The sequence below is a fragment of the Lineus longissimus genome, chromosome 7 (genome assembly GCF_910592395.1).
Source record: "Lineus longissimus chromosome 7, tnLinLong1.2, whole genome shotgun sequence".
NCBI lineage: Eukaryota > Metazoa > Nemertea > Pilidiophora > Heteronemertea > Lineidae > Lineus > Lineus longissimus.
In genome coordinates, this window is record NC_088314.1 from 152,127 (window position 1) to 170,990 (window position 18,864).

Consider the following 18,864-nt stretch of genomic DNA (forward strand, 5'->3'; position numbering starts at 1 on the left):
ACAGCACTAGACGGTCACGAATTGTGTATATATTGTGACAACGCGTCAGAGACGGTGTGACAGCGGATATAGTCCCCCTGGAGTCATAGTCCGGTAGCATAGTATTTGACCAATTAAGCAGCATGATCTATTGTACCGCTAACCCTAACCAAAACATTTAGCAATGCGGGCTACTGTTACACGGACTATCAGCCCTAGGACTACTCCCCGCCACAACGGGACTAGCTTTTCGGTCTACGCAATCTTGCCCCCCCCTTAGTCCAAAATCCATGGTCATCAAGGGATGATACCCGACAGTGACGAAGACTTGTGAAGATGTGACACTAAATGCATAACCATGTTCTTCAGAAATGACTTTTGCCAATGAGACAGTAGACCGGCCTGGCCCTTCCCTCTAATGGATGTTCCTTTTCGCTACTTGGTGCGCCCTGTCCCCAAATGTGTGCCATTGCTCTGATCTGCAGGGTGTGTCAGGTTCTGCATGGTGCCCCATGTCTCTTCTGGATGTGCCCACATATTGTGCCAAAGAAGTTCCTCAATAATTCTGGGACTGGCTGAAACGTTGTCCTCATTCAAATCACTGGCCAGTTGAGAGTATGTCCATTTTGATTTTGTGAAGGAAAGAATTTCGGAATCATGTCTTCAAGCATTGTTTTATTTACAACTTTCCGATATGCAATCCTGCAACTTTGGTAAAAATTAACATCATCAACCAAACGGGGAGGAAGGAGAGGAGCTAATGGCCCGATTGAGGCCTAGAGGCCCGATTGAGGCCCCAGCCCGTACTCTCCAAAGCACATGTTACAGCAGCATCTGTCAAGTGAATGAAAGACCTCACCAGGGAACAAATCAACTCCTCGTCCATGGTCTCTTGACCGTGTCATTTTGGACACAATACAGATGAACGAATCAGAGACCATTATTTACACATATATATGTACAAACAAACAGACAGTATAAGAACAAATCAAAAGTTTCTTGACCAAATGCAGAATGAACCATATTTCCCATCATGTAAGTATGTCCATCTCTTACATGCAGGAGTCGAGTTGCAGCATGAGAGAAATGACTTAGGTGTGTCTCAGGAGACCCAACTGTAAATTGTAATGAAACTATTTTACAGGCAGACGGGTATATCATCAAAAAAAAGTTTTCTTCAATGAAGGTTATGTCCTCTTCATAATCCTTCATCCAGCCAGCTGTAGCTTGAAATACTGATATGATAAGCAGCCTTGATTCAAAGAGTAGAGCCTCACTCCATTCTCAATGTGATACTCTAAATACTGTTGCAGAAGGCAGTGTACTATTCTTTTTGTCACATTATAATATCACATGATAATATCACATGATAATATCACAATGCACCCTCCGTTCCTCTTGCACACACTGTCCATCCTATTTTTTCCACAAACACGAGATCAGGTATTGCTCAGACAAGAGTATATCACATGCGCATGATTCTTTATCTCCTCATTATGAATCTGTGAAAGAACAAACACTTTACTCCGTAGCAATCCATTGTTCAAGCCATAAATGGCAGTAAACATTGTCTCAGGTGACGGCGCCTTATCGTCTGTTGGGAGAGATTTTGATTCAATGTCGTGGAGTCGGGACGTTTTTACGATGTTTTCGAGAAATTTTGTGTAGCGAAGGAGTATTGCCTCGTCGAGGTCATCCGAGAGAAGACTAACTGTGCAAGACGGAGCCTGGAAAAGAGAACAGAAAGAGTCAACATGAGAACTAATCCACTTCATGGGGACCAACAACCACTGTCAGAAATGAACAGGCTTCTTGGTTACAAAGTTCAAACTGAATCGATTCATTGGAAAGTAATACAAATTGATGTAATTAACCAAAGAAGTGTCACCCCTCTCGTGTCAACCTTTGAAACTAACTGTGATGGCTGTGACCTTGCTGCATCCATTACATTCTGAAGGTCAAGTCAAATGCAGGAGGCTCACCTTGGCTGCTAGAAGGTGAGGCACCATCTTTGGATTCGTTGAAAGATTCACCAGGACTTTCAGTGCTTGTATCTTCAGGGTGTCTGATCCAGACTCCAACACTTCATAGAGATTCTGCACGGAGCGTGTATAGTGTCCATGATTGTATGACAGGAGTGAGAGATTTGTCAGGGCTTGTAACGAGGACAGCTTGATTTGATCATCATTGGTTTCAGCAGTTATGTCGAGGAGAGTAGGGATGGTGTCCTGGAAGAAATGAGATCTGTCAAGGTCAACTCAACAAAACAAGCAATCAGATCACTGACAGAACAGGCTATGGTCAGTGAACTCTTATCTCAGACCAACTTTCCACCGATACCAATGGTTCATCAATCGATGAGCATGTTGGTTCTGGTCCAGGTACAAAGGTACAAAGTCTCTCTTATAACTGCTTGGGAAGGAAGTCCAGCAGCAAACTATCTGAGCTTCTCAGCTCTACACTCACCAACCCTTCCCTCTCTTGACTCTCTTGACTCTTGCACACAGCACTTACCTTTAGATGTTTTTGATTCTCTTCATTGACTGACAAGTTTCCAATAGCACCGTTAAGGCCTATAATGACTGGGGCCTGTAACGTATAGCCGGCCTTGGAAGCCATGTTACTCACTCTCAATAACTTAGTCAGCTTTTCAAGACAACCAGCTTCTCGGAGGAGATTCTGCAAAGGGAAATGATAGAACATTCAAACTCTCAATGTCGACTCGAGTCTCTCCTTTAAGACCAGTACAGACCAGCAGGGGAGAGCGGCAGACCAGCAGGGGAGAGCGGCAGACCAGCAGGGGAGAGCGACAGACCAGCAGGGGAGAGCGACAGACCAGCAGGGGAGAGCGGCAGACAACCAGCAGGGGAGAGCGGCAGACCAGCAGGGGAGAGCGGCAGACCAGCAGGGGAGAGCGACAGACCAGCAGGGGAGAGCGGCAGACCAGCAGGGGAGAGCGGCAGACCAGCAGGGGAGAGCGACAGACCAGCAGGGGAGAGCGGCAGACCAGCAGGGGAGAGCGACAGACCAGCAGGGGAGAGCGGCAGACCAGCAGGGGAGAGCGGCAGACCAGCAGGGGACAGCGGCAGACCAGCAGGGGAGAGCGACAGACCAGCAGGGGAGAGCGGCAGACCAGCAGGGGAGAGCGGCAGACCAGCAGGGGACAGCGGCAGACCAGCAGGGGACAGCGCCAGACCAGCAGGGGAGAGCGGCAGACCAGCAGGGGAGAGCGGCAGACCAGCAGGGGAGAGCGGCAGACCAGCAGGGGAGAGCGGCAGACCAGCAGGGGAGAGCGACAGACCAGCAGGGGAGAGCGGCAGACCAGTAGGGGAGAGCGACAGACCAGCAGGGGAGAGCGGCACACCTGTCCAGACCCAACATCAATCTTGATAAAACCAGAATTCATTTTATTTGTGAAAAATAAAAATTGCATAGAAAATGACAACCATCTGTCAGACTCAGGTATTGATCAGTCTGTGTATTGATTTGTTCCGACACGGGCAAGTCCACTTCAGAAAGAGTTTGCTTAGATTAAAACACAATATGAAGTATAAAGTCGACTTCAACTGGAACCAAGCCCACTTGTGCGCTGGAGATCAATAGATAGCACCTGCATTGTCAGTAGACCTTTCAGGTGCATGCGAAATTCAACAAGACATGCCCCATTTGCCCCACTCTCCTATTTCTAAAAATAGAAACGGTGATTAATACATGTATGTACATGTACACATCAACCACACCCTCAATTGGCTTACACCTCAATAAGTAAAAACATTGCTTTGCAACAGACTCAAGTATGGGAGAAAACATAGTCTCCTTTCAAAAGAAGCTATTGAATTTCTTATGTGACTTATATAACTGATTGTGAGTATTACAACCCCAAAGCTGAACTATGGTAACCTTATAGACCATGCTGAAGCTATATCTGTGCACTGCAACAATAAACAATGGTGCTGATCACTAAAGTATTGACCAAGGAATAAACCTATTTCATTTCAAATGTCTTGAACACGCACTGCATCCATACACTTACCAAAGGTTTTCAAACACCACAATCTTCAATCACAACAATCACTATTAAACAGACAGTGTAGAGGGTAATACTCCATAACATCTATGGTACACAAATCATCATATTCCAAAATCACAGACACCTCTCCCAATATTCACGGCACACCTGATCTGTTGGTTCCACTGACTGTGTATGCTATAGATCCTGCCACTCGACAACCACTACCCAGAGCAGCTGGCTTTCACTCTTATTTAAAAACCTTCAGTCAATACTTGCGACTCTGACTATACCAACACAGTGGACAGGTGTCTCGACAAACAGTCGGTTTTGAACAAAACATATCACTGATTGGTATGATTGGCTCATTTGTCAATGTTCATATTTCAAATCTAATTTTCTGACAACAAGAGAAATCCATATAGTGTGCATTAGTTGTTGGGATATCCAGTAGATACTTTATCAGCGTACCTTACAGTAGTGTATTAAACTGTGAGCAGGCAAATGTTCTGAAATAATGTGAGATCTAAATCACCTGTCATGTCAGTCATTATAATGAGAAATTTGACCTGTATCTTTGGGGCTGAATCTGACAGAGCATTAACTGGTATTTTTTCTAAAACCTCTTTCATTAGATCATGTGAGAAATGAAACCCACCTGACTTGTGGTAAAGGCAGCACAGTTGCCGATGGTCTTCAATACTTCAGTAAGGACAGTATTCGATGTATCATGCTTTAGCAGCATCACCAGTATTTCTGCATCTCTCAGCAAGAGGGCGCCACCTCCTTTATCTGTGATTCTGGAAAACGTTTCTGTGACTTCCTCTTGGGAGGGCAATGTTGCTCTTCGGATAGCGGCACCATCTTGTTGATTCTGCAGCTCAGCGTCATTGTCATGTTTGTATTGATTGTTGTCGGTGGGTGCACCTGGGATTCTTATTGGTTGTGTGGTGACATTTCTGTCTGGCCTGGTCTCCTGCTCGGAGTGATTGAATCTGCAATGCTGAAGACAGAAAATTAACAAAATAACCTTTCTGAAAACTTGACCTTACTTGACAATACGAAACATGCACTTAAATCTTTATTCTGTTAGTGATTAAACTAAAACCAGAGCAAACTGGCAGTCTGCTGAAGAACGAAGGACAGTTAAAATGAGAAAATCCGATGTGGAGTTAAAGTTTGGTTCAAAATGTTGAGAAATCTTGAAAATGACTCTCATTTTCACAATTCCTCTTGGATTTTCATCAAACCTACCTCTGATTGATCATTGTCCCTGCGTTTTAATTCATTCAAAAGTTCATTCCGACCACAACCGCTCCAGAAAAAGGCCCGATGTTCCAGCATAGGAAATTTTAATACACACAATTTTGCGCCATTGAAGAAATGTCATGAAAACTGACGTTGGACAAGCTCCAGACGCTCTGTTGCAAGTAGCGTCATGATGACCCGCCATGTTTGACACATGCATTAAGCATTGGGGCTCATATGCAGCACAAAATCATCATTTTCTGGAGCAGTTGTGGTCAGATTTCAGATTTCGGAACATCTTGAACCAAACTATAGTGCATCTTGGTGGGTTAATAGAACATGAGTAACATAACAATGGTGATATTATGGAATCAAACACCATAAAAACTGTGACTGAATGTCATTTTGGGAAATGGTCTCCTCCCTTAAAATTTGATCTAAGCACAGATTTATAGAAAAATAGCTTTCTCGAAATAATGAAAATATAATGGGACAAAAGGTAATGTTAGCGCAATAAAAACAGGTTTGGTTAAAATGTCATTCCAAAACCAAACTCATGCTCTCATACCTCCAAAGGATCAATGGTACTGTCATCTAAAAGAGGGCTTAGTCAATCTCGGGGTTGAACCATTTCTGGGCCAGGGGCTTTAGCTTGGATGAGACCAGTTAGTTCTTGGAGCGGTCCAGAGGAACTTCCTTCAGCCTCTCCCTCCTCACCAATGGTCATTGTGTCCAATTCGGTGGGTGTTACGAAAGAATTTTCAGATTCAGTGAAAGTAGGTTGCTTCATCTGGACACTAATGAAATCAGCAACTTGTGGATTCAATTCAGAAACTTTGGGTTGTTCGTGGATTGCTTTGACCTCCGGGACACTGAGCGATAGTGGCGAGATCATTTGTTCAACCAGTGGGCCTGCTTGGACAACTAGAACCTCTTGCTTGGCGACACTGGCCTCAACCAGTGGGCCTGCTTGGACAACTTGAACCTCTTGTTTGGTTGCTCTGGTCTCTGCTGGTGGGCCTGCTTGGACAACTGGAACCTCTTGCTTGGTGACACTGGCCTCAACCAGTGGGCCTGCTTGGACAACTGGAACCTCTTGCTTGGTGACACTGGCCTCAACCAGTGGGCCTGCTTGGACAACTGGAACCTCTTTTTTGGTTGCTCTGGTCTCTGCTGGTGGGCCTGCTTGGACAACTGGAACCTCTGGCTTAGCTACGCTGGCCTCAACCGGTGGGCCTGCTTGGATAACTGGAACCTCTGGCTTAGCTACGCTGGCCTCAAACGGTGGGCCTGCTTGGATAACTGGAACCTCTTGCTTGGCTGCTCTGGCCTCAACCGGTGGGCCTGCTTGGATAACTGGAACATCTTGCTTGGCTGTGCTGGCCTCAGGCTGTTCCGCAGTCGGGAGATGGGAGATAGTGACTCCCGTGGTTGATGCCTGGAGAAGTCCAGATGCCACATCACCTGGTTCTTCTTGATCCTCGGACATAGTTCGCCCGCTTGCTACATCATCAGTCACTTGTTCTAGTGCTTGAGATGATGTCGGTTTAACACCCGGTGGGTTGCTCTTCTCCTGTTTCATATCATCGGAGACAGTTGGATATGGGACGGCGGTTGAAATGGTTGTCGCCCGCATCAACTCAGCAATGATGCTTTTATCCCCACTGTTTTCTGATGAACTATAACTGGCTGACGGGTCAACACCAACAGGAGCCTTGGATCCTGGTAAAGCCTCCTCACAATCCAGCATGCTGCTAAAACTGTCCATTAGTGGCTCAGGCTTGCTGACTGACTCCTGTCTTCCTACTTCACCTGAAGGTGGCATCGCTGTCCTGAAACTGACATCTTGTTTGTTAGAATCATTCAAAGATTCCCCGGACCCGACATCAAGTTTCTCACTCACCCCTGATTGGTTCTTTTCATCTTCATCTTCGTTCGTGGCATCACCTGCTCCAGAAGCAGAGCATATGCGACCTGAAAGACAATAGACAAGTTTTATTTCAATCATGTTTAGCCTACAAAATATGATTACAGTAACACCTTAGACCACGTCAGGACTTTTCAGTTTCTATGCCTCCACTGCACCAACATGTGGAGTATCAAGCTAAACAATTAATGAGTTCACCAGAGACGGTGTATTGACTAGTCATTTGAGGTAGGTTCAATGAAAATCCACAACGGCACAAGAAATTGGGAACACGAAAGCGGGAATGCAACATTTCCAAAACACTTTAAAGAGTATAGACCACACGCCCATGAAATCCTTGGTAAAAATGACCAATGTCAGAAGTAAATCTGTCGTTCACAGAAACCATAGGGGAAAACAGGAGCATAAGACAAACATGCCTTGCTCTTCACGTTCTTTGCATTGCCGCTGAAGTATGTATTGAGTAATCAAGCCACCAGCTACGACAAAACCTGCTAAAATAGCCAGGGTTGCGAAAATTTGTCCCCTGGTCGCAGCCATTTTGGAAATCTCTGCCTGCGGCAATTTGGTCAATGTTATTTTCAATCCACGATTGTGGAATATGCATCAAACTCGCACAGTGCCGAAATTAAAACATTGTAAGGAACGATATCAAAAATTGTGAGCAAAAGTGATAATGTGAATAAAGATTTATCTCGTATCAATGTACATACATTTAAAATTTAATTTTTGTGATGATTGACAACAGTGTTTTAAAAAATTGTGTATTTGAGCAAGATATTTAAGAACTACTTATCTATCGACGAAATAATGGCAGTGAACAGTCAGCAATATTCATACGCACAGTATCTACTTTCTGCAGAGTTGAAGGAGACTCTAACCAGCAAAAGGGTTGGAGAGCATTTTAGAAAACTTTTGGGGACAAAATGCCGTTCAAGAAAGGTGGAGAAGCGGCTATTAGAAGGTCTTTAAAATATCTTGAGAAAGGCGAGATTGTACTGAAAGATAGAGTGAAGGTTGTCACCATCAACTATTCCAGTATGACTGGGAAAAAGTTGCCGAATCACGAAGGAGCAAGGTTGGTGTTGTGTACATTCGATATCCGGATGAGTGATATCTCATCTGTCCGATTAGAGATCAATGCCCGACAATGGGATCATCGCAGGCATGTTATGCAGGCGAGCGCGAGGCGTATCTGACAAAGGATATTTAGTGAAATTAACAGTGCCGACAAGAATGTGGCTGCGACTGAGTAGTAGTAGTAGTCACACTTTAAGTTTAACACATTTGACTGAGTGAGTGGTGAGTGGTAGTCCAGCCACTGCCTGTGCTGTGTAAGTGTGTTGTGCACGCTAGACAAACAAATCTCGAAGTGAGGTGTACTGCGTATGGACGAGAAATAAACCTTATACGATAGGCAGCCGGTGAAGTGGTTAATATCTAGGCTCAAGATGTGTCTGGCCTGTGTACATTGGCATGATTTATACGACACTGTTTTTTAAGAAGTGGCCCCGGAAGTGGCGACAGTACGGTTTAGACAATGGGAGACGGCTAAAATGTGGAATCTGCCAACTGGCAAAGCGAGGATGCAATCAATCCTGATTCGTAGTGTCGTATGGATAAAATGCAAGTGCAATATTATGGATGAAGCGGACAAAAAAACTAAAACGCGAGCAAAATATTTCCAGGTTATAGTATCGCATTTCTCTTTTGCAGGAAATTTGTGTTTTGGCATCTTTCACAGCTTCAGTATAAGAATCCAGATGTCCAAGTTCTTTCATTGAGAAATCTCACTCCTGCACCTTACATAATATGTTATTTAGGTGAGGCATTTTATGAGCTGCTGTAGCACTTGTGTTGTGACAGTGCCAGGTGAAATTCTAGTAAACTTTCAGTAGATACATGTAGTTATCAGTTTTCTAAACATTGAGCCAAAGGCTATCTTCATCTTCATACAAGTGAGATCATGATATAACAACATGATTGTCTGGTCAGCTGATTGTGACATTAGTATATCCTCCTTTGGATCAGTATTGAAAGAGTTCTTTCGTCATCTGAAAGCGCTCGAGCTTTAGAAGTACAATGTTTGAATAACCAATAGGCCGTACAATCAGATGCCATTCATTCAATGTGCTTTTACTGCTCCATTTTACAGACACTGGTGAAAAAGTTGTGATAGAATGTGACGGAAGATCTAAAGATGAAATCCATGACCATTTTAAACTGGTGATGGGAAAATCAGAGTAAGTACTCCACAAAAGCAAGATGAGTCCGCAGAATCCGCTAGGGTTGAGAAGGCTGACGTCTGGAGTTTGACCAGCGAACACGAAGGCTTTCAGAAATCCTGCAAACACAGCTTGAGTGGCATGGCTAACTTCCTCACGTTGATGATGATGACACATATTTCTGTCACTTTCCATGATAAGTGTTCTATTCACATTTATGCCTTCAAACCTATTCCCTTTAAATTTCAGGGAAACACTGAAGGCAGAGACCCGTGCGCGTGAAAAAAAATCCAACCCTGCCAACTTTGGGTATCACTTCAACCGATGGTGTATATGTGAAGTGCCTGGTCAGATGCCTTGTCCGAGTTGGCAACCACTACCAGAGGAAATCAAAGGACAATATAAACTCAAACGATATCAGGATTTAAAGGATTTAGAAAAGGAGTTTGAGGAAGTGAATTCAGCTGAAAAATCATGAACTCAGTGGATAATAAAGTTATGTTCAGGTGATGTGGGCCTTGCTCATTGCAGATATTGAGTATGCTCAGCTGTGTGGCACATGTGGTGGCCTTGAAGATCAGGTGATGGTGAAAGTGTTATTTCATTGTTTACGTACAAATTGAATGTTGATACGAATACAATCTTACAATATGGACCAGGACCTGTCTTACCTGAACAAAACTTTATGGACCGATTTCCTGTTGAATGACAGTTCACCAATGCAAACTGCTGCCTCATTGCTAGGAAATTCATGTCTGGTTTTCTACTAAAGGTTTCGAGGCCTAGTTGTAGTGTTGATGTTTGTCCTACTCGATGATCCAAGAGGAAGTTGGGTAGGCCACTGGAATATCTGCTGAAATGTTATGCTCTTTCTGCTGATAAAGTTCAGCAGAGTGTGAGTGACTATTTGATGACATAAGGATGCTAAGGATGTCTTCATGAACATGGTTAGTGTGGTACTTGTTGGTTTTGTTGGGGACAGAATAGTGTAATCATGTGAATTGATGGAATGTGACAAGAGCTCATATGTTTGTTCAGTAGAATGTGCGTGTAGTGCGTCCTCAAGGTTTTAAACTGAAAAAAAATGAATGAAATATACACAGTCTTACTTCTAATTTATTTGGAATAATCATTCAGCAGGCAGTTTGTGTTTAACAGAATTCCAAGCACAAACTCTTCAGGAGAGGCCTGTACGACTCTAGGGATATCTGTCCCTCTGAAAGTCTCCAGAGGACTAGGGTGTTGGCTCTGAACACTGACTTTCAAAACCTTATCTGCAATCTCATCAGGTCTGGTTGTGCCAGCATTTCCTCTATCAGGTCTGGTTGTGACAGCATTTCCTGTCTATCAGGTCTGGTTGTGACAGCATTTCCTGTCTATCAGGTCTGGTTGTGACAGCATTTCCTGTCTATCAGGTCTGGTTGTGCCAGCATTTCCTCTCTATCAGGTCTAGTTGTGACAGCATATGCTGTATTATCAGGTCTGGTTGTGGTAGCATGTTGGTTTGGTTGTTGCAGTATCTGCTGTCTCTTCAGGTCTGGTGTTCTGACTTCATGCTATCCCTTTATGAAAATGATCAGGTATTCACCATGTGAAAATGAGACACATTTTTCCTAAGGGTGGAGACAAGGTCCACCTGTAGAAACATGGTGCACCTCGTTGGGAGAGGACACATCTAGATCAAACAGGGTGCGCATAGTGAAGGGGCATGGCACATCCAGCAAAGGCTTGGTACACTCTCTTGCAACATGGCGAGCTATGAAGGAGGGCACATCCAGAAGAAATATGGTGAATTACTGTCTCATTGGCCGAAATTCATTTCTCGAGGTAACAGTATAGAGCGACGGTAAAATAAACAGGCCCGTTGGGGTGGAAACAGATATGTCCTCGTATTCACTTTCGCTCTGATGTCTTGTCTAGCTGGCAGGTGCTGCCATCTGAGCTAAGAGATAGAACTACGCGATGGTACTACTGACGATCGTTGCCGGTCAGCGGGCACTATAGTGAACATTCATGTGGGATTGGCTTTGTCATACATACTTGTACATGTACATATGCTGAGCTGTGGAAGTGCATTAGGCAGGTTCCGTAAGCCAAAAGACGATGTAAATGCATTTTATCGACGATCTAAAAAAAAAATCATTTCCCCAATTCCTTCTACAACCAAGTCTAAAATATGGTTCAGTGTCGTGTAAATCAATTAGCAGATAGAGGACTTGATGACTCGACAGACATTCGTACTTTGTAGTTCGTCGTTCGTAGGGCGCTCAGTTTCGAAACCTGCAATCATTCGAAACAAAATACAATTGCCAACTTTGATGGCATGATATCAAACTTGATTCGGTCGGGTCACTTAATGGGTTGTCCATTAAACACTCCTGTCTCATGGTTAAGACCTTGGAGAATAATTCCTCCAAGGTAAGACGATCCAATATTGCCAGGCTTATTATAAAAGCTTCAGCCGTCATTGGGTTGCCCCACCTGGAAAAAATTGGCACGTGGGTATGTGGTATTTGGTATGGGGTTTTAGATATTGCCTTAACCAGCAACAGGTTGTGAGAGACAGGGGCCGACGCCATGAAAGACATGGGCCCAAGTCATACAACTTACAAGACGGAAAACTGTTTCGCCCCTCACACCCATTCTAAACCATCAGAGTTAATCGGTCCGTTGGTGTAACGGAGTCCGGGTCGGCGGAGTGGCTCCAAGGCTTGAGGGTCAAGATGCTCACACCAGCCACCGGCTGTGAAAGACCGGAGACTTCTCGTTTACCACAGCCAACAAGTTCTGTAAGTGTCAAAGTTTTCAAAAGCACAGGAGTACAGTGGTCAAGTATCGATTAGGCAGTGAGTCTTTTCTGTTAAACTCACCATAAGTATGGTGCAGGTGTAAGCAACGCGGATACCTGCTGCTGACAGAGGGAGTGAATTAAAGCGCGCCAGTATCAGTGCGAGAGGAACTGTTCGAGTTAGTGGGCGCGGATGATTCATCTTGCTCGTGCGCTAACTGATGCTACTCTGTCTATACTGCCTCACTCGCGTGCTAGCCACCATCCCGATCACACAGTATCAACAAAGTTTGAAAGTTTGCGCGCTGAGGGGACGCAAATTCTATCTTAAGTTCGTTTTTCTAATACCTTACTTATAGAGGATTGCATATATTTTCAGTGAAGACAATAAGCCGATGTTCATCTGTTTGCATTTGTTTGTGTTTCAAGTCTTTCTCTCATCAATATGTTGGTGACTTTCAACTAATTAACAACCTTCTGGAATTCTACATCAAACCAGGAAATTCATTCGATAACAGAACAGTGAGGCTTGTTGGTAGATTTCGATCTTTTTTTCGGAATATGACATGACTGTTTGTTTTTCACTTGAGAACTGAAGATTCACTAACGGAATTCCTAATAAAATGGAATAAATTGAATAAAACAATATTTTCACCGAAATAGAGACGCACTATAAGAAGGAGTTCGATCCTTTTCCCAGGGTTATTATGTGCTGTACGGATCATCATAAAAGAGTTATTGATCTGCGCGTTCCTCTGATGTCGGGTGGTTTGTATATTAGTTAATATATTGCAGCAACAGGAGACGCAGCGTTCATGACAATCGGAGATGCTGCCGATTGCGTTGAGCATTTCAAACTGTCCAAGAGAAGGGTTTATGTTTGCAATTCTTTAACCGCTTTTTGGATGACTGTCCGGCGATATTGATAAAAAGGACTCATTGCTGTTGCATTTAAGTTCCATCAAGGACTTCGAGTTTCGTGGGGGATATCTTTAGTCATAAACTGTGAATATAAACTCTGGTGCTGATCTTGAAAACTCTGTTCACTATGTAATAGGCTACGGTAAGTACATACTTGTATTTTTATAAAGCGTTAACTTCTAGATCATACAGACACATTCTTATACGTGGCCCGCCGAAAAGGGTCCTGAATTCGTTTATTTCCTTGTGCTGTGAGGAGAGGTCGGGGTGGCCTGACGCAGTCCCATCCCGAGTTGCCCTGTCCTCCTTTCTCTGGGAATGAATCATCGTCTCCAAGAGGTGCTCAAATAGCCATTAAAAATACATGATATACATTCTGCTGCAACGACGACCAGCACACTTCATCAATGGTGATATCCCGGTTTATTAGCATAGGACACTTGTAAAGTGAAACGCACGTGCATCATCAGTTCAAGTCATTCCGGACGCAGACAGTGGATTCAGCCTCCTCCATCCTGATGACAAAATCGGGCTGTGACAGCCTCTCGAGGGGTGGGTCATCAGTGACTCTGACCACGAGACATGGGGCGGGTATATTGTATACGAATTGGGCTGGCATGTTGAAGCAATCCACCTGACTCTTAGAATGAGTCCATGGTGATGTTTGATAGATAATGTGTCCAAGGAAGTCTACCAAAAAAAGGCAGTGGCTGAACAACCACAGGTTTATCAGACAATAATTAAGACTTGTTAGTAATACATAGGTCTTGTTCTTTCACCTTCACAGCATTCATAGTCGCCCAACCCTTCCCGGAACACCCTACATCGACCACTAGCATGATGCCCATGGTGTCACCTAACGTGGAGCGCTACCTCTCCACGTTAGAGTCCGACAGCGGGGTCAGTTCTGCTGCCTCACCCATGTCACCAAGGCCGGTAAGTAGAAGCACATTGAGCGTTATCTTTTTAGTTTAATCTACGCTGTCCATTTGGAACAACGGTCTTGGCCTTCGGAAGCTCGTGCGGGCACCTGCTGTGACGTCATAAAATTAAGGCAATTCCATTGACAAATCTTATTAGGGGGGGGATTATTATTCCCGTTACACCGGTTGGTGTAACTTCCCATTCTATAACTTGCTATAAGGCCATGGGAATGATTAATCCGGTTTACCGTCCACTTCCCGCATGCGTTCAGAGCGTACGGAGCGGAGAATTCTATTGTGTGTCCATTGTGTGAGGGAAAATAATTCTGGGCCACCCTGTAGTACATGAACGTGTCACCCTGTTCAAAGACATCGGAGCAGAAGTGAAAAACAAGGACATTTCTGTTTTCCACCCCAAAGGGCCTGTGTATTTTACCGTCGCTCTATATTGTTACCTCGAGAAACGAATTTCGGCCAATGAGACAGTCGTGCACCATATCTCTTCTGGATGTGCCCTCCCTTCATAGCTCCCCATGTTACCAGAGAGTGTACCAAGTCTTTGCTGGATGTGCCATGCCCCTTCACTAGGTGCACTCTGTCTGATCTAGATGTGTATATGACAATGTGGTTGTGACGATATCCAAGGTATGTTTGAGTGTTTGTGAACGGAAATGTTCAGTGAAACGCCAGAACAAACGATCCTCACAAAAGTTACAATAGGGTGTTGAGAAAACATCAGTGGTGTCAGCGTCGAATGAAACTCTCCTCAATAAACTCACTACAACGAGTACAAAATGTGTGAAGAAGCACCCTGTTTGATCTAGATGTGTCCTCTCCCAACGAGGTGCACCATGTTTCTACAGGTGGACCTTGTCTCCACCCTTAGAAAAAATGTGTCTCATTTTCACATGGTGAATACCTGATCATTTACATAAAGGGATTGCATGAAGTCAGAACACCAGACCTGAAGAGACAGCAGATACTGCAACAACCATACCATAACATGCTGCCACAACCAGACCTGATAATACAGCATATGCTGTCACAACCAGACCCGGATAGACAGGAAATGCTGGCACAACCAGACCTGGCGAGATAACAAATTGTGCCAGCTTATACAGGTTCGGGTTGAACTTGTCCATGTAGTTTTAATTTGTACATGATGTATAAAAAGCCTCATTATATGATATATAACATACTGTATAACATTGTAATAATAGGCCTACTTTGTGATTTTTGCTAGTGAATAAAAGTTTCATTTTCAGTATTGTCCGCAAAATATGAGCATTTTTGTCTTTGTTTCTGTTTGTTTGCCATGGTTGTGCCTTTGTCCTGATCTGGTGTGAACAAGTCCTTCAGTTATCCACCCAAATCCATGTCAATCAACCCTAACCCTAACCCCCTTGGTTCTCATTCAGCCACTATTTTGATCACAACCACCGATTCGATACTGGACTACGGCCAGCTCTGTATATCAAACCAACATGGATTCTATTGTGTAGGAAGTACAGGGGAAGTGCACATTTATGATCGTTATAAACGTTGATGTAAACATTCCATCCCCGTATTTAGTCGGATTACATGTCTATCTATTATGGCTGTCGTCCATCCAATAAGCGATGGTTTAAGAGTGAGTTTCACTGCTTTTTGATCGACTTTTTGAACAGCCTAGCCACTCTGCATGTTCAGTTTTTCATCATGGTCAGATTTTGTCAACCAATACCAAGCAGTTTCTTGACCAGAAGACAGAAACCAGATGCTTCAGGCTTCATTGTCTCCATGTTATTTGTGCCGCTGTCTACTGCTAGCAAGCCAAGTTGTGATTTTTGGCTCCTGTCCACTCCTAGTCCTCATACATGTCATGGTCCCAACCTATACAGTACAGACCTAGTCCTAGCACATGAGCATTGCTATGCTAGCAAGTTTGTTGGCGCTGACCAGTCGAATGCGCTTCACCTTGAATAAAAGATCGTTGCGTCTTGAGGCATTGTCCGAATTTAGCTAAGGCCTTCTGACGTGTTCCGAGTGTGCGCATTTGATTTGTTTTGGCGCTGATTCGTCTTCTTCGAAAAGGCCTACAGAAGACGTGGCGGGGCGGACCCTTAAATCACCCTTGGGCCCTTGTAATATGATTTTCTTCCCTTTCCCTTTCAGTCACCATTTTCCCTTGGTCACGAGGCAGACAAGGGGAAGCCATGTCTCAAGTGTGGAAGTCAGTGTCCAGGATTCTCACTTCATTACTGGAGGTAGGTTGGATTTGGAGTTCATGCAGTTTTTCAGTGAGGAGTATCTTTGCATTTTCCCGGAAGCAATACAATTTTGACGACAATGAGAAAGAAATCTATAGATCATTGCACTAAATTACAGTAATACCCACAAAACAGGTTAAAATCCTATTCTTATATTGATCGAGTCAATTACTTTGAACCACTTTGGACCCTAATATTACAGGATCAGTGTGCACTCATTCACCTTCTTTTGTGTCGGCCATTGGTCAGTTGCTCAGCACAGGGAATTGAATTTGATCCTTTGCTTATCCGTGAAGCTACTTATGTTACATGTAGCTTCATGGCTGGGCTAATATTAGCTGGCTTGTTACCAAAGTACAACACGACTTCTCCTTACGCATGTTTCCAATCCAAGGGAGTCTGTATGTATTGAGTGAAATGGCCTGATATTGACAGGATGGTGTCCTGGTTGCTGTGCCAGTGATACACAGTAGCTATGGAAATGGCCTAAAATGGTATCTCTGTTCTTGCTATTCTCTCTCCGTCACATCACACACACCTCCTGGTAAACGTTCAAATCAAATTCTTCCGTCTCACTGAACATATTCTTATAGATTAATTATGGATTCCTCATATCAATGGCTGATCCTGCCTGCTGATGTAGCCAGTGGCCATTTCATGTTTTCTTTGTGCTAACCAGTCTTAAAGTGGCCATGCTGTGTAGTCTAGTCTTTAGAAAATGAAGTAATTTGGCAGCATGCATGGTGCCCATAAACAAGCTGAACATTGCTCCATTAGCATAAGTTTACTCCAAGTGAAAAGTTTGACAAATTGCTTCCAAGTTTCCACCACCAAATCCATAAAACAGTTCTCTCTCATTGAGTGGCTACAATGTCTGATGAATTATTCTAAATTTTATATCATGTTTTATTGTGTAAGGAACATGTGCATTTAAAAAACGTTGCCTCAAAGCATGATAGTATAACTCATATATCCTTTGATCTATTGCAAGCCTAAAGTATTCCCAGTCGTGAAATATCGGGGAGTTTACGATGCCGTTGGGAGACAGTTCAACGTTCAGTTCAATAGTTCTGGGGTGGAAGAGATGAGCTTGTTGCTCTAGCATGTCAGGCTATCACTTATCATGGTTCTACAGGGCAATCTGAAAGTATTCAAATCCTTAAGCAGTTTCAGAAGTAGTTCCTGCATGTATGTTGGATGTCACTGGATACCATTCATGTCGAAATCACCAGCTCTGGTTTGGGTGTCTTCAACTATAAGCTGTCTGGGGCCTATCTTGGTGTCCAGTCTTTCTTTGACCATGGTCTGGACAGTCAGAAACCCCTCAGATAGAAAGGGGGGGGCCACAAGTTCAGCACAGAAATTGGGTTCAGAAAACGGTGAAAATCCCCCGAGTTGCACACAGATTTTAAGAATCTGACAAGAGCAACCTGTTGGTGTTTTGTAGCCAGAACTTTCGAGTGATTTCTTTCTTAAAAGTTTATAGTTCAACATGTTGAAGCATAAAATTCCATCACCATTTTCACAGCGAATAAGGATTTCATTAGATTTAAGTTGGAATTTAAATGCAAGAAAAAGTTGTATTTTGATGTCAATCAGCGATTGATGTGAGTTTGATTGAGGCTTACTCTGTCAAGGCATGTAATTGTAACAGAGTTCAACTATCTGTCTGTTGATATAAAGTGGACATGCTCCAATTGGAATTTCTCATATTTTTAGGGATTTTGTGGGATTAAAATCTAAAATGGATTTAGGGTGAAAGTGTTGATTGGCAGGTTCTTGTCACTCAATATCAGATCAACGTTTGATGAGGCTCACATGGGGTGCTGAGTTTTTGTTTTGACTTTCATGTGGAGAAGTCTGAGAAGCTTCTGTCTTTTACGTGGTCATGTTCAAAAGTGTAGAAAGAATGATTGGAACAAATTGCTGGGAGGTAAATGGAATCTTTGTTTCTGTACTATTTCATATTTGAATTTCTTTGACAGTTAAATCCAGGATATCTTGTTTGGAAAACAACCTGCTCGAAGTCAGCATGTTTCGCTGGCAACCTGCATCCATCTGTAATGCCTTTTGTGTTCTGAGAAATCAGATAAAAGAGTAATAAAATCAATTTGGTTGAGTGTGTTTGGTGGCAAAACAGTAATCCAGAGGTGCAACTTGATTACCGAAATTGCCAAGTCTGGATCGAATTGAGAATGGGAGGTGAACAAAACCAGCATGGCAGTGGAACCTGAAGGCTAATTTGGCACTTTTTAACAAACTTCCCGAGTTCTTTCAGCAGGTTGAAGTATTTAAAAAAGTGTTGTTTTGATAGGTTAAATATGAACCGTTTAGTTTTAATCGTGAGGCGTTTGGTGCCCGGGGAGTGACTGACGGAACAAGCCGGTGGTTATCTCTCGTGAAGAAAGCTTCCTGAACTGGAAGTTTGAACTAATGACTGTAAAAAATGTAGATGCTTCAGGTAATGAAGCAATGTGCAGATAGGAACCTGTTTGATTCATTTCAAACATTTACATTCTGTTGGGCTATTTCAGCACCCATACTCCTTGGTAGGGTGAAGTAGTGTCAGAGGTTTTGCTCTCAAGATTGGGCACG

At 43.5% G+C, this 18,864-nt stretch overlaps 3 protein-coding genes across 4 annotated transcripts in view; 2 read left to right on the plus strand and 1 right to left on the minus strand.

Moving 5' to 3' along the window:
• Window positions 1-641: 641 nt before the first annotated feature.
• Window positions 642-7,730, minus strand: LOC135491283 (armadillo repeat-containing X-linked protein 3-like). The gene is made up of 6 exons (XM_064777036.1): window positions 7,583-7,730; window positions 7,140-7,210; window positions 4,647-4,991; window positions 2,494-2,658; window positions 1,962-2,207; window positions 642-1,706 (listed from the first exon to the last, which is right to left on the minus strand). Exons 1-6 carry the CDS (start codon window positions 7,701-7,703, stop codon window positions 1,419-1,421), a joined length of 1,236 nt encoding a protein of 411 aa, XP_064633106.1. The 5' UTR covers window positions 7,704-7,730; the 3' UTR covers window positions 642-1,418.
• Window positions 7,731-8,055: 325 nt separating this feature from the next.
• LOC135491222 (small ribosomal subunit protein mS25-like) lies at window positions 8,056-10,486 on the plus strand. Its single transcript, XM_064776950.1, has 4 exons — window positions 8,056-8,241; window positions 8,880-8,986; window positions 9,319-9,406; window positions 9,638-10,486. The coding sequence occupies exons 1-4, from the start codon at window positions 8,090-8,092 to the stop codon at window positions 9,864-9,866; spliced, it is 576 nt and encodes a 191-aa protein (XP_064633020.1). The 5' UTR covers window positions 8,056-8,089; the 3' UTR covers window positions 9,867-10,486.
• Window positions 10,487-12,371: 1,885 nt separating this feature from the next.
• The window catches only part of LOC135491383 (prickle planar cell polarity protein 3-like), a 32,112-nt gene continuing 25,619 nt past the window's right edge, over window positions 12,372-18,864 (plus strand). The window contains exons 1-3 of one of the 2 annotated variants that reach the window (XM_064777217.1): window positions 12,372-13,239; window positions 13,885-14,033; window positions 16,175-16,266. In XM_064777217.1, the coding sequence (XP_064633287.1) occupies window positions 13,935-14,033; window positions 16,175-16,266 (191 nt within the window). In that variant the 5' untranslated portion in view covers window positions 12,372-13,239; window positions 13,885-13,934. Of the gene's footprint in view, window positions 13,240-13,884; window positions 14,034-15,512; window positions 15,651-16,174; window positions 16,267-18,864 lie in introns of those variants that run through there. The other variant, XM_064777218.1, reaches the window with a different exon arrangement.